Source organism: Emydura macquarii, unplaced genomic scaffold (assembly GCF_026122565.2).
Source record: "Emydura macquarii macquarii isolate MOO-44397 ecotype Brisbane River unplaced genomic scaffold, CSIRO-AGI_Emac_v2 contig_1477, whole genome shotgun sequence".
NCBI lineage: Eukaryota > Metazoa > Chordata > Testudines > Chelidae > Emydura > Emydura macquarii.
Window position 1 is genome coordinate 2,245,303 of NW_027131614.1, and position 14,209 is coordinate 2,259,511.

The window sequence follows — 14,209 nt, forward strand, 5'->3', positions numbered from 1 at the left end:
TGAAAAGGTCAGAATAGAGACCACAAGAAACCCATGATGTTTATTTCCAATTTAAAAGACACACACATGCCATTCCCGTTGTGCCGGAAAGAGGCTGGTGCAGGATGAAAGGGTGTGCACATGGGGTCACCACTCAATGCATGCTACAGAACTCAGCTCTGCAGGGGCTTCCTGTGTACTACCATAGGGGACCGGTTTGGGAGGAAGGATGGGGTGGGAGGCAGGCCCAGACAACAATGAGAATCTAGCTGTGAAACGCTGAATAGCAGCCATGGAGGAGCCCTATGGCCTCTTGTTGCCTGGAGTGGAAAGTTCCTTCTCTTCAGCCTTACACGACTCCCCTGTGCGAAACCCATTTTTTCAAACTTTGACTGAGGCAATGGAGCTGAATCTAAATGTTCCATTACAACAGCACTCATTTCAGGTCAATACTAAACAAAAAAGGGCAAGATAATAGAAAAAGAAAAGGGGCCACATTTTCAAATGCTCATATAAAAAAGCATACAGCAACATTTGCCATACAACCACTCCTGCGGGGTGGGGAGGGGGTGAGAAGGAGGGGTAGGGGGAATAGGTATTTGATTTGCATGGACTTCTGATTTGCAGGGATTTGTGCAGGCCTTTGATAGTGTGATCTTCATGATCAAATTCTGTTCTCAATTACATTTCACTAGTGTATACCTGGAGTAATTCTGTAGAAACCAATGGAATTACAGTGTTATAAAAACTGGTGTGAGAGAAAACAGGCCAAGTGTTCAGATGTAGAAGAAAAAGTAATTCATTAAAGCACTACAGTTAAGATTTGTGTTACAGCTATCATAGATTGCTGATCCCTTTTTAAACTCTCCAGTAAAACATCCCTTTCTTTCTAATAAGGTCTCATCCAAGCAACAAAGTTTCTTACAAACATAAGATACTGTGATTATGATTACATATTTCCAAACATATTTATCTGTTCTCAAATATTAGGATAGAAAAATAATAGAATAGCTTACTGGATTTTTATGTTAGTCTGTGTTTGTTCAAAACACTATTAAAACAGTTCCTTTCCTCTGCAATAAGGGGTAGTGCCTTCTGATATTTATTTTTCCTTATAAAAATGTGGAGATAAAAATGGCAACCTGCACTCAGTTCAAAACAGAGAATTAAGCTGGATGTCAACTACATTTTTAGAAATGGAAGTGCTATGGTTGAATTGCTCAATATTTGGAAAACATTATCTACCATAAATACAAATTGATTCACCTGCAAAATATGTTTCAGATTTCTTTGTATAGGAATATATCATATATTGTTATGTAAACCCCTCCAGATTAATATCGAACATTTTATCTTATTACAGTACTTCAAATTGCAGTGCAAAAATGGCTTAGCTGATGAAGCCAAACATGAACTATACTAGTCAAAATGAATTCATCTATTTAAAGGTACAGCTTGATTTATGAGGTCTCCTCTTAAACACCTATTATCCATTCATAAACACAATAGATAGAAATTTGTTTAGTATTTTCTTCCTGTTTGCAATTTTAGAAAAAAGAAATACCATGCTTGAAAAGCTTCTGCATCTATTTTTCTGTCAGAAAAAAAAAGTTTGCCATTTAGTGTCAATAGAACAATCTCTATCATACTTCATACTGTTCATACTGTTAACATCCATGGGAAACTACCATTTTATGAGCACCCTCTTGCTAAGAGGGAACAATTTTAAATAAAAAAGCTAGAAAAATAAAAAAGAAAAATGTGGTCAACTAAATTTATGTCCAATATATTCAGAAAAGGATGCAAATCCACCCATCCTATTTTGTGTTATAAAAGCAATCTGGGAGCATATACTTCTAATACTTGCTAGAGAAGAATTTACTGCCATTACAAATGGCCTTGTTTCAATTATTTTTGCAGATATGCTGATTAATGGGCAAGACAGCCCCTTGTGGTCACTACAGGAATTTGTGTTTATGACTATTACATCATTTATTTATAATGTTACTGCTGCATTCCAGGAGTTTCTCTGTAGGGTTCATTGTTGTTCAGAAACAGCTCTAAACCAGGCCTAATCCAAAGTTCTTTGAATTTCAGAGAGGGGTCTTCTGAAGCCTTGATGTGAACACACCCTTAGTGTTATTGGTATGGGCCTGTATGATGGGGTGTCTAAACCCCCCACTGGAACTGAAGGGGTTAAGGAGCAGTTCTGGGTGCTGGTGACTCTGCACCCCAAAAACCTGCTCTACCTTAAGGAGGAGCTTAAAAAGGAGCCAGGCAGCTCAGAAGGGGACAGGGAGGGTAGGAGGACAGACTTATTCTGACAGCACTTGAACAGGAGTACTGCTGTCAGGAAGTGGGTCCAGCTGAAGGCTCAGTCATTTTCTTTTACTTTCTTATGTTGGCCTTTGAGACTTTGTGGGGAGGCAAATGGTAGGAAGTGTCCCAGGGAAGCAGCCTTGAGGCACTCCAGAGTGCTTGTTATTGTTGCCTCTCCTAGGGCCTTGGTTGGGAGCCTGGCAGAGCAGAAGGCACCAAGCTCCCCTGCCACCCACCCTTTTTGCAGAGGTGGCATAAACCTCCCTTCCACAATCCCCCTTTAGGAGTAAGGGGAAGATAGAGATCCTGAAAGCCCTGTGGAAAGGGCAAGCCACCTATAGGTGTCTGGAGGTGAACTTAAGACCCTCCCTGTTGTGGACGTGGGACAGTTTTGTTATCCCATAAGGGAGCAAACTGAATTGGTGACCCAGCTGGAAGGCTAAGGGATCGCCCATCAAGATGCAGTCCATCACAGTGTTGGAGTGCTTGCTGACAAGAGGCATTGGAAATAGGGGAAAATAGAAGCCCAGCGGCCGAACTGCTAGGTTATACTATCAGTAAGCCCAGCCCCTGAAAGAGCCTGTTTTCTGGTTCCACTTCTAGTGTGGCTGAAATCTGGCAGGAATAGTTTTTCCTTTGAGATTTTTGCCCAAGATGGTGAAAGTCTATTAGGAAGCTGATTTAATGAGATTTCTGCCATTATGCAATGAACCCTCACAAGAACAGCTGATATGATTTTGACATCGATTCTGCACCTTAGCCCTGACTTGGGCAAAAAAATGGAAAATGATGTTGCTCACTAGTAAAGAGATCTGCCACTTAAATAATAATAACATACAATATATAATACAATTAGGAATAATAAATTAATTCAAGGAGTGTGGATTAAAGTACTAGAACTAGTGGAAATAAAGCAATGAAGTGCTTTATCCTACGTGTCAGTATAACAAAATTTTTCTGTACTGTAGGGGAAAAAAAGCAACAGAATACATTCTCTGATTTCAAACTTGCAGCTCCTGAGGGAACTGCTTGAATATTTTTCTGATAAACACCTTACAATAAGCTGATTACATTCCTGTCCAAGTCAACAACATCATGTCTCCATCTTTATGATGCGCTGTTGGACCTGAAAAAAGGGAAGTAATTCTAAGGGGAAATCAAGCGTGAAAGTCTATATACTGTACACGTATCTCCTTTTTAAAAACTTTTGATTTCCCTTGTTTATTTTCACGTGTGCTGCATGCAAAAAGAATGTTTTTCTGTAATTTATTCAAGCATATGAATGGGATTTTGCAACTGTAATCCATATGCAACTGCAAGAGTGTTTGCAAATCTAATGCAGGGGTTGCAAAAATGTGGCCTAGTACTTTTAATAAGGCAGCCTACTACTCCCTTCATGATTAAGGACCCAATGCAAAGCTCATTAAAATCAGTGGAAGTCTTTTCACTGACTCTTGTGGGATTTGGATCATGCCTTAATACATAAGTATAGGCCTCTGAAGACCACTTGAATCAAGATGGAGCACTGCATGTTGGGATCCTTGAAGTGCGCCTCTGTATTAAAAATAAGAGTGCTGCAGCTTCCTCCATTTTATACATATGTGGCATAGCCCTCAGGCTCATAGCAAATTGCCAATGTGGCCCATAATTGGGCAAAGTTTGGGTGCCCGTGAACTACACTGGGAGCTATTAAAATCTTGATTTTTGCCACAATGCACTATTTCCTGGAATGGAATTTTTTGTAAAGGGGAATATGACAATGTTGTAGTGACTAACTACTATGAGTGGTAGATATCAAGGTCTTAATGATGCACATTGTACCATATGCATTACAATGAAAATCCATATTTATGAGTGAGGAAGCTAGTCAGCAATCTGATGGGAACTGCTAAGCTCTTCACCTCTCTGGAATGAGTTTCAGTGCAAACATAAGATTGTGTTTTGGGATATTCCTGTTCTACCTATACTAGCAAAAAAACAACACGTAGAAAAAAACTCAGCTAAAGTAGTTTATCCTCTTGAGGCAAAGCAAACCCAAGAAGCCCATTCATATTAGACCAGCAGTGCAGACAAGTAATGAATTGCATGCTCTTATACTCACTTCTCATAATGTACACTACAGCAATGAAAAATGAGGAAAACACTAGAGGAGATCTGCTCTATCTATACTTTGATTCATTACAGAAAAACCCATAGATTCAAGAACTGAAAAAGACAGACTACAAAACAAACAAACAAAACCCAATCACGCTTAATTGGGAGCTTCCCTTATGTGCTCAATCTCAATAAATAAAAAGATTCTTAACAGTGCTAAAGTGAAAAAGAAAATCATGGAGCCTGTGCTGTTTTTCAAAAATGATATTAGGAGTCTTGGTACATTGAGGAGAGGCCTGAACAAATAAAAATAGAACGTTCAGGGAGATGGGGAATATTTAAAAGAGGATACACAAGTGTCCAAGAAGTGCAACCCTGTTTGTATCCATTCTCAGGGAAACACAGAGATGAAAAGGGACATCTCCAGAGATACAGTAAGAAAACACTTAATGATTGTGATAGAATCACAGAATCATAGAAATGTAGGGCTGGAAGGCACCTCATAAAGTCATCAGGTTCACCCCTCCCATGCAGAGGCAGGACCAAATAAATCTAGACCACCCTGTGGATGGCTGGGTAAAGTACAGCACCTGCCAGAGATCTCTGGCTTGTTACAGCATCACAGTGTGAGAGGGAGCCCAGGCTGGTAAAACAGAGGGCTCAATGGTACCACAGTTCCGGGTGGGACCCCGGGGGAGTTCTTCATACTGTCACATCCTTATCACCCTATCATCTTCCAGATGCTTACAAATTGATTGTTGAATAATTTGTTCCAGTATCTTTCCAGGAATCCAAGTTAGGCTGACTGGTCTATAATTCCCTGTGCCTGCTTTGTTCTCCTTTTTAAATATCGGTACTATGTTTGCCCTTCTCCACTCTTCTGGGACCTCACCTGACTTCCATGAGTTTTTAAAGATAATTGCTAATGGTTCCAAGATTGCTTCAGCTTCTTCCTTAAGTACTCTGGGATGAATTTCCTCAGACCTTGCCAACTTGAATAACGTAACTTATCTAAAGGCTCTTTAATCTTTCTTTCCCTACTTTGGCTTGCAGTCCTTCCCCCTTTTCGTTAACATTAATTAGGTTGAGCATCTGGTCACCATTAAACTTTTAAGTGAAAACTGAAGCAAAATAGACATTAAACACCTCAGCTTTCTTGATGTCAACAGTCATTAGCTCTACTTCCCCACTAAGTGGAGGACCCACACTTTCCTTCATCTTTCTCTTGCTGCTGATGTGTTTAAAGACTCTCTTCTTGTTACCTTTTACGTGCCTTGCTAGGTGTGCCTCATTTTGTGCCACCGTCTTTCTGATTTTGTCCCTAACATACTTTTTCTGTACTCCTCTTTAGCAATCTGTCCACGTTTCCACTTTTTGCAGAATTCTTTTTTGATTCTCAGGTCATTAAAGAACTCCTGATGGAGTCATATTACTGTCTTACTATTCTTCTTATCTTTCCTTTGTATCAGGATACTTTGCAGTTGTGCCTTTAATATTGTCTTTGAGAAACTGCTAACTCTCCTGAACTCCTTTTCCCCTTAGATTTTCTTCCATGGGACCTTACCTGCCATTTCTCTTCATTTGTTAAAGTCTGGTTTTTTGAAGTTCATTGTGATTATTCTGCTCACTCCTTCCTTTCTTTAGAATCATGAAACCTATAATTTCAGGATCACCTTCACTCAAATTGCCTTCCACCTTCAGATTCACTATCAATTCCTTCCTGTTGTTCAGAATCAAATCTAAAATGCCTGTCCATCTGGTAATGTCCTAAAATTTCTGGCACAAACTGTTATCCCCAATACATTCCAAGAACTTACTGGAAATTTTGTGTTTTGCCATATTACTTTTCTGACAGATGTCTGGGTAAATAAAGTCCCCCAGAAAACCAGGTTTTGTGTTTTGGATATTTCTCATATTTGTTCTAGGAATGCCTCATCAACATCCTCTTCCTGATTTGGTGGTTTATAGTAGATATGTATTATGGTATCACCCCTATTTTTAACCCTTTTCTCCTTTACCCAGAGACTCTCAACCTGTCTGCCTGCCACCTCCTCCTGGATCTCAGTGGGGGAAAATGGAGTCCTGGAGACCTAACAACTAGGTGACGCCACTGGAATCCCAATCCCCGTCACATTGCCTGATACACAAAGTGCTGCTTCTATACAGGAATTGTTCTGGACATTGCAGTGGCAATTGCAAACTGGAGGATTGAGCCAAAAGAAATCTGATGAGGTTCGACAAGGACAAGTGTAGAGCCCTGCACTTAGGATGGAAGAATCCCATGCACAGTTACAGACTGGGACCGATGAGCTAGGCAGCAGTTCTGCAGAAAAGGACCAGGGGGTAACAGTGGATAAAAAGCTGGATATGAGTCAGCAGTGTGCCCTGGTTGCCAAGAAGGCTAATAGCATATTGGACTGCATTAGGAGGAGCATTGCCAGCAGGACGTGGGAAGTGATTATTCCCCTCTATTCGGCATTGGTGTGGCCGCATTTGGAGTATTGTGTCCAGTTTTGGGCCCCCCACTACAACAAGGATGTGGAGACGTTAGAGAGAGTCCAGAGGAGGGCAACAAAAATGATTAGGGGGCTGGAGCACAAGACTTATGAGGAGAGGCTGAGGGAACTAGGCTTGTTTAATCTGCAGAAGAGAAGAATGAGAGGGGATTTGATAGCAGCCTTTAACTACCTGAAAGGGGGTTCCAGGGAGGATGGAGCTAGGCTGTTCTCAATGGTAGTAGATGACAGAACAAGGAGCAACGGTCTCAAATTGAAGTGGGGGAGGTCTAGGTTGGACATTAGGAAAAAGTTTTTCACTAGGAGGGTGGTGAAGCACTGGAATGGGTTACCTAGGGAGATGGTGGAATCTCCATCTTTGGAGGTTTTTAAACTGCGGCTTGACAAAGCCCTGGCTGGGATTATTTAGCTGAGGTTAGTCCTGGTTAGTCCTGCTTTGAGCAGGGGGTTGGACTAGATGACCTCCTGAGGTCCCTTCCAACTCTATGATTCTATGGGGAGGAGAACCCCAGGAAGGAGCAGAAGAGAAAGGGCAGTCTCTCACTGGGTGGGTCATGGTATTTGAGCAATCAGGAATGAACACAGTTTGGGGACAGAACTTGAGAAGTTCCTGCTCTTACTATTCACCACCTCGGACTGTCCTTGCACAATCACTCCAATTACTCTGCAAGCCTATCTCAGGCTGGGGCAATGCCTGTGGCTTATTTCTCTCCGGTTTTACTTCATAAGGCCCAGAATCTGCAGAATATACATTTTCCTGTTCACATGACTGGTTTCTACTATTACCTGCCTCCAATGGTTCTGTCCTGCACAAGGAACTACACCTGTGCTGTGAGAGACATTTGGAGTGCCCTGCCCTGTTCCGTTTATGCTTTCACACACAAGGACACCATGTTGGCAAGACAGGTATTTCTTTCTAAGCCTCTGTATCTGTCAAACTCCACCACCCTGGGATGGAGCTGTTCAAGCAGGGAGAACTCTCTATGTTATCTCATTATGATGATGTCACATTTGAAACCCTTTTCCTGTTTTACTTTACAGTCATGTGTACTATTGTTGAATTTATGTTTTTTCATACTTTGTTTTCCTGTGGATGTTTTGTTGTTAAGGGGTGTCCAAATCTGCTCAGAGGATCTTTCTCTAGGTCCCTCCATGCTGCCTAGTGCTTGACTCCCATCCCCCTTTTCCACCTCCTTCAGTGAAGTTCCCAGGTGATGCATTATTCCACAGGAAGGATAGGGGAAGATAGGTGGGTGCTGAAGAGACATGGGGAGGTAAGTCAATTTCCTGTGATATATTTTGGGAAGTGGTGATGAGAAGGGAAGTGGGTCAAGTATATGTTTCCTCATCTATGTCCCTGATCTGAGTGAAACTAATGGGCTACCTTGAATATTCTCTGAATGCCCAGCCCTGCTTCATGCCCCCACTTGAACACCAACAAGACAGTTTTTCCCCTCCCCCCAGCGAAATCAACAGCTAACAAAATCCTGTCGATATCAATGAGAACAAGACTGGGCCCATAATTCCCATTGAAATCCATGGGAGAAGGATTGGGCCTCAAACTGTCTATAACAAAATAATTCATGATGTAGCTTAATTACAACCTATTTCCTTCATGTATCGCAGGTGCATGAGGTTTTTAAGAAAAGGTTAGACAAACACCTGTTAGGGATGGTCTAGGCATACTCAGTCCTGCCTTAGTATGGGGGTGACCTCTTGAGGTCCTTTCCAGCCCCTAGATTTCTATGATTCTATGAGATGCCACGGAGATCTCATTGCTCTGAATGTTCAAACAAGCCACTTTTGAGATAGAAGAAGACAAATATTAGACAAAAGTCAACATTTCAAATCAGGATAATTTTTAAGTGACCTGTAACTGAAATGCCATTGAATAGATTTCCTTCAAACTTTGCAGAAATGTTTTCCTTGGCTTTCAGAGTAAGTGTGGCAATTTTTGAAGCCAATCCAATTTTCCAAGCCAAAGTAATAAAGGGACAAATACAAAGGGATTGCAATGGAAGATAGTAGCAGTCTTAACCAGGGTAACAGTTACAAAGACGTTCCCCTTATCAAAGCCAGTATATAGTTTCCAAGATAAATAACTGATATAAGCAACTTACATTTAGATCCTGAAGAAGACGCCCCACTAGACGTTGATCGTGATCCTCCTTTCATGGAAAAAACCCCTTTCCCTCTGCGAGTTGCTGTCATGGCCACCCGAGGGCGCTTCAATGGTATCACTGCACGAGGTGGTGGTGGAACACGACCATGATAATCAAACAACCTTGCAAAAAATGAAAACAGGGTGTTACAAATGCTGAGATGTGATTTCATGTCATGGGGATCCTGTCAACTAAATTTTCATGTTATTTTAGAGAAAATTTCTCTTTGAAATCAATCACTTTATATCACAGTCAAATTAGATTTCAAGGATCTCTGCACATTAAGCATCATATTTGGATTTCAGTCACAGCCCAGTGTGCATAGCTCAGATTTTGTGTAATATAAATGAGGGATATTTTATGGAGCTCTGTTATTTGTGGCATGGAAGATCTATCTCCTGCTCTTTGCAGATCCACTGCATTTCATTGCACAAAAATAACTGCTGCACATTTTGTCGTGATGACATTTTAGCTCCTTTATTACATTCATGGTTTAGATTTTAGTTTTCCAAATCCAGACTGCACATACATTAAAGGGGATGAACAGTCCTGAGACCAAACGTGTTAAAGAAATATAGTGCAACAGTGTCATTCTGCCAAATGATGGATTTCACCACCCATGCAATTGCATAAGGGATATTTCACTGAGAGAGGTGTGCATCCTTCAGAGGAGACCAGGAAGGCATTAAAAGAGTGGAACGTGTCCAAGAGAGAGTGACATGTATTCTTTTTAATAAACGATGGAACAATTTGGAACCACCAAAACTTCTGGGACTACTTTAATGGATGCCCATAGTCTGTGTCCTCTGAATTACGGCAATTATGAATTTTAAAAACTTCCATTGAAGTCAATTAAAATACTCCCTAAATCCCCAAGATAGAGTGTTCCACAACTGAATTCCTTAAATCCTAAACACAGTAGATCAATACCAGTTTACTAATCTGTGCATAAGTCAGGAGATAAGGGGAGAGAGATAATAAGGTGATGAAAATCTTAGAAAACACATTTAGAAGATAAAAGCTGTGGGCTAGGGAAGGGATAAAAACCTGGAGGATCTGGACAGGGAGACTTCACCACCTCATTGACATTAACCCCCCCCCCTTTCTTTCAAATCTCCTTGCAGCTCTATGGTGATCCGTTTCTGTAGGTGAGAAGGGGCAGCAAGGGATGGTGCTGAATAGACATTTCCACCCCTCAAACACCAACGTCAAGGAAGGTCTGAGACTTCCTGAGCACTGTAATGCCCCTGGGCAGGGTTTTGGGTCTAGTACTTCTGCTAGGGGAGCCAGGCTGCCAAAGGCCCAGAGGGAGATGAAGGGAGTGATCAGGAGGTGGAATGGAGGCATAGTTTTCATATAGGCATGGTGTCTGGTGGATCTCAGGGTATATATGGGTTTTTGTGCTGAACTTTCTTCCTGTTCCTCAGGGAGGTGAACACCAAACCTGATGAAACAATGAGGAGGAAGCTCCACAAATGAAAACTCAGAATTTCCAAACCTCTGTGCAAAAGTGGGAAGGAAGGACATTTGCTCTGTGTGTGCAATCCCTTCAAACTTTCATGATACCTTATAAATAATAAATAAATAATAATAATATTTATATAGTTCATCACTGAAAGGTTAACACTATTTTCTACTGTACATATGGTATAGTTTATTATCAATCATATGAATTGCCACATTGGATTCTTCCAGTATCCTGACAGACAGTGAACAGTACACAATGTTTCAAAAGAGGCGTAAGATATCCTGTAGTGGACCATTCTGTAATTATTTGTCCACAGTGGAATTTTCTTCCTAACCTCCAACAGTCAGTATTTGGGTGTAGCACAGAAGCTCCTTGGAGAAGGGTCGCCTGTTCTTTGCAAACAACTCTCACCTCAGACTTGACAAACTCACTACACCAAGCATGTCTGACAGGATATTTATCAATAAAGAATAAGGTCTACAGAAAGCTCATAACTTGTCAAGATTCATAATCATTGTGAGATGTAGCATGAGTAATATTTAAGGAATAATGTAATTATATTGAAAATATGCTTTCTGGACTTGCAGTAAAAGTTAGTCACCAGAGATCATATGTGTAAGTGATGGCCTATTGAAGCAGGGTTAGTTGGTGATGTAATGCAAGGCTCAGTTGTCTAGCCTTGCTCCATCCCAAGAATATGAATGGAAAACCATCACAGACAACTGCAAGCAATTGAAACCATTTGGAGGTAAAAAAGGAACAGAGAGAGAATCACCCTGTTTATGAATAAAGATAAAAAACCCTTGTGGTATGACATAAAGTGGAGAAATGCACTCTCTATCCTTTCACTGAGGTGACGTCTTGGGGAACAGGGATGTTTTCATGAAAAATTGGATCCTGGTTCCTGTGAAGCCAGCCAGCTCTGCAACAGACTGAAATTTGGGGCCAAAAACCTACTATTAGATATGAAAGGTATCTCTTAATAAGAGTAGACCCAGCTTTGCATTTTATGAGTTTGTTTTATATCATAACCATTTGATTGCACCACTCTCTCTTGTTTCTAGCTAACACTCCATTCTTTCTTAAATAAACCTTCTATTACAAGTGGTGTGTATTATATAGGAGTGGCGTTTCATGTTAAACTGGGGTATAATGCTTCTTTGGGACAGAGGATCTGGGATTTCTGTGAGTAACCAGTGTCAGGGGCTGGATATCACACAGGAATGATTCAAAGGGACTCTGTAGTTAATCTGCAAGGCAATGACAGGACTGGAATAGCCCAGATGAGAGTGTTTTATTGGCTAATAGCCTGGCTGTGTTAGGAAGCTAACACTCAGCCACCATGGGCAAGACTGTAGACTGTCCCTTGTTCTTGTATTATGAGAAATAGTAAATAGAAGTGCCAAATTCTAAACATGCTTTCTCTCTCTACTAGTCACTATTTTGTATACCTCTATCACATCCCCTCTCATTCATCTTTTCTCTGAATTACACAGTCCCAATCTTTTCAATCTGTCTTCATATGGAATTTATCTTACCGCTAATCATTCTTGTTGCTCTTCTCTGACTTCCCCGTCCCTCCACCCCCCACATTACCGCTATATCCTGTTTGAGATAGGATGACCAGAACAGAAAATAATATTCCAGATGAAGGTGAACACTTCATTTATATTAGAAATCAAAAACTATAGTTAGTATCAATTAAGGTGATGGCAGGACACACCCCACTCCACCCAAAACCTTAAATGCATAGATATATCAAGTTAAGAGAGAAATTTTGCTTTCCTTTCAACCTTCGTATTGCCTACAACACTGTTGATTACACACACCAATGCTCCACAAGGTTTTTATTTCAAATAAACAAATACCAAAAAGCAATACATACCCCAGCTTTCTCAAACTAGCCCCTCACGCGAAACCTTGACTGTGACATCATGTGCTTTCATTTCAACAGATCAGCACATCTGACTCAAACATTCCATGATTTGGGAGTTATTTTCCCTTAACACTGCTGGTTGTTTAATGTGATGTTCACTGGTAAGGTTTCTAATTCAGACATGTTCTTTACCAATGAGGTCTCTGGTGCTTTTCATCTTTAGCTGCTCTCCTTGCTTAATAAGTTAAACACCATCTTAAAGATTCCATTGAAACAATTTTTGTTGGCCATAAGAAAATAATTTTAACCCAAATTTCTCAAATTCTATCACCTTAGAGATAGGAATTGTCCACTTGCATTACACCTGTATTACTGAATCTTAAGACAGACTTTAGGGCAGAACTCACATAACTTTTACGCTTGGGGAGAATCAATTAAGAAAAGTACTTTGTGCAATGCTCGTAGCATCATAGCAATTCCAATGAAGAAATTCAGAGCAAGAAACAAGGGAAGGGGAAAACACAGAAATTAACCTATTTTAGGATATGGTCACTATACTACTGTCAGGATCTGATAAAGTGGGAGTACAATGAGATGTACAATGCTGGCTCTCAGTTCCACATGTCCGCCATCTTCAGTGCTGCCTGAGGTGCTCAAGGTCATTTAGAAATGGATGCAAAACAAATGGCCCCAAAGGAACCATGACAGGTAGCTTATTGAATGAAAATTCTTTGTTTCTAAAATGCTTCTAAGTAGAAATTTACCGGACATACTATCACTTCATTTGTTTTCTCCCTAAAATTTCAGGGTCCAGTTCTGTCTCCTGCTATGGTCCCTTTGCCCTGACTAAAAGGGTTCCCCTGCTGGCATATGCTGGCAGAGCAGCACCTCACTACCCTCCTTTGTAGCCCCTAGTGTAGGAGTGTGCTGGAGGCAGGTTCATAAATGGAAGGGAAGGGATGTAGTCACTGTTGGTTTGTTCCTTTTTCAAGGTTCTGTTAAAATATGGCCCTCTTCTGTTCTGCACACACTATCTGAATCTATACTTCTACAGTTGCTGCAAAGCAATGTATACAAATGATTACATGATGGCAGATCTGTTCAGGGAGACCTGAAAAAACACATTCCTCAGGAGACATTCCACAGCATTTCACAAATAAAAACATCAAGACAAACACTTTCTCAAACACCCATATTTAAAAAACTTCCACATCTGCAATGTCTCCCAATGAAATCATACTGGGGAAGAACTCCACAGGAAAAAGAAACTATAGGCTTTTCTTTTTATATTCATTAATTTTTCAGTAAAGGAAAAGTTCAAAAAGGGCTTTCAGAGAGTCAGGACACCGACAGAACAGTTTAACATGTAGAGGTGGGAGGACACGTGTGTGGAGGGGTGAGTCATCAAGGTTTTCTGTAAATCTCATTCTACACTGAGTCTATTCCTAAAGAGATTTTTCCATCCCAATATGCAATAAGGATAATTAAATACAAATATTGTGTAAAATTAAAACCAAAACCCCTTCTCAGTAAATTATGTGACAACATTATAAATAAATAGTGAAAATTGTGTAGGATCTATAGAAAGTAAAACCATACATACCGATTGTAAAAATCATCTCTGTAGTAATCATAATCAAAGACATAACCTCTGTGAAAAGAACACAAAAAGCAATAATGAAATGGCATATAGAAAAATTATATCCATTAAAATCTCTGTGATATTATTGTAATACTAATTTATTTTCATACTCAAACCCATTTGAAGACTGTTTCCAGCCCCACCAAATTTCTA

The 14,209-nt window shown here is 40.4% G+C and overlaps 1 protein-coding gene across 11 annotated transcripts in view; it reads right to left on the minus strand.

The window, feature by feature from the left end:
- Nucleotides 1-14,209, minus strand: part of RALYL (RALY RNA binding protein like) — a 552,061-nt gene that overhangs the window by 37,029 nt on the left and 500,823 nt on the right. For all 11 annotated transcript variants that reach the window (XM_067553544.1, XM_067553541.1, XM_067553539.1 and 8 more), the window contains 2 exons: nucleotides 14,018-14,065; nucleotides 9,029-9,192 (listed from right to left, as the gene is read on the minus strand). In XM_067553544.1, coding sequence (XP_067409645.1) covers nucleotides 9,029-9,192; nucleotides 14,018-14,065 — 212 coding nt within the window. The remainder of the gene's footprint in view (nucleotides 1-9,028; nucleotides 9,193-14,017; nucleotides 14,066-14,209) is intronic.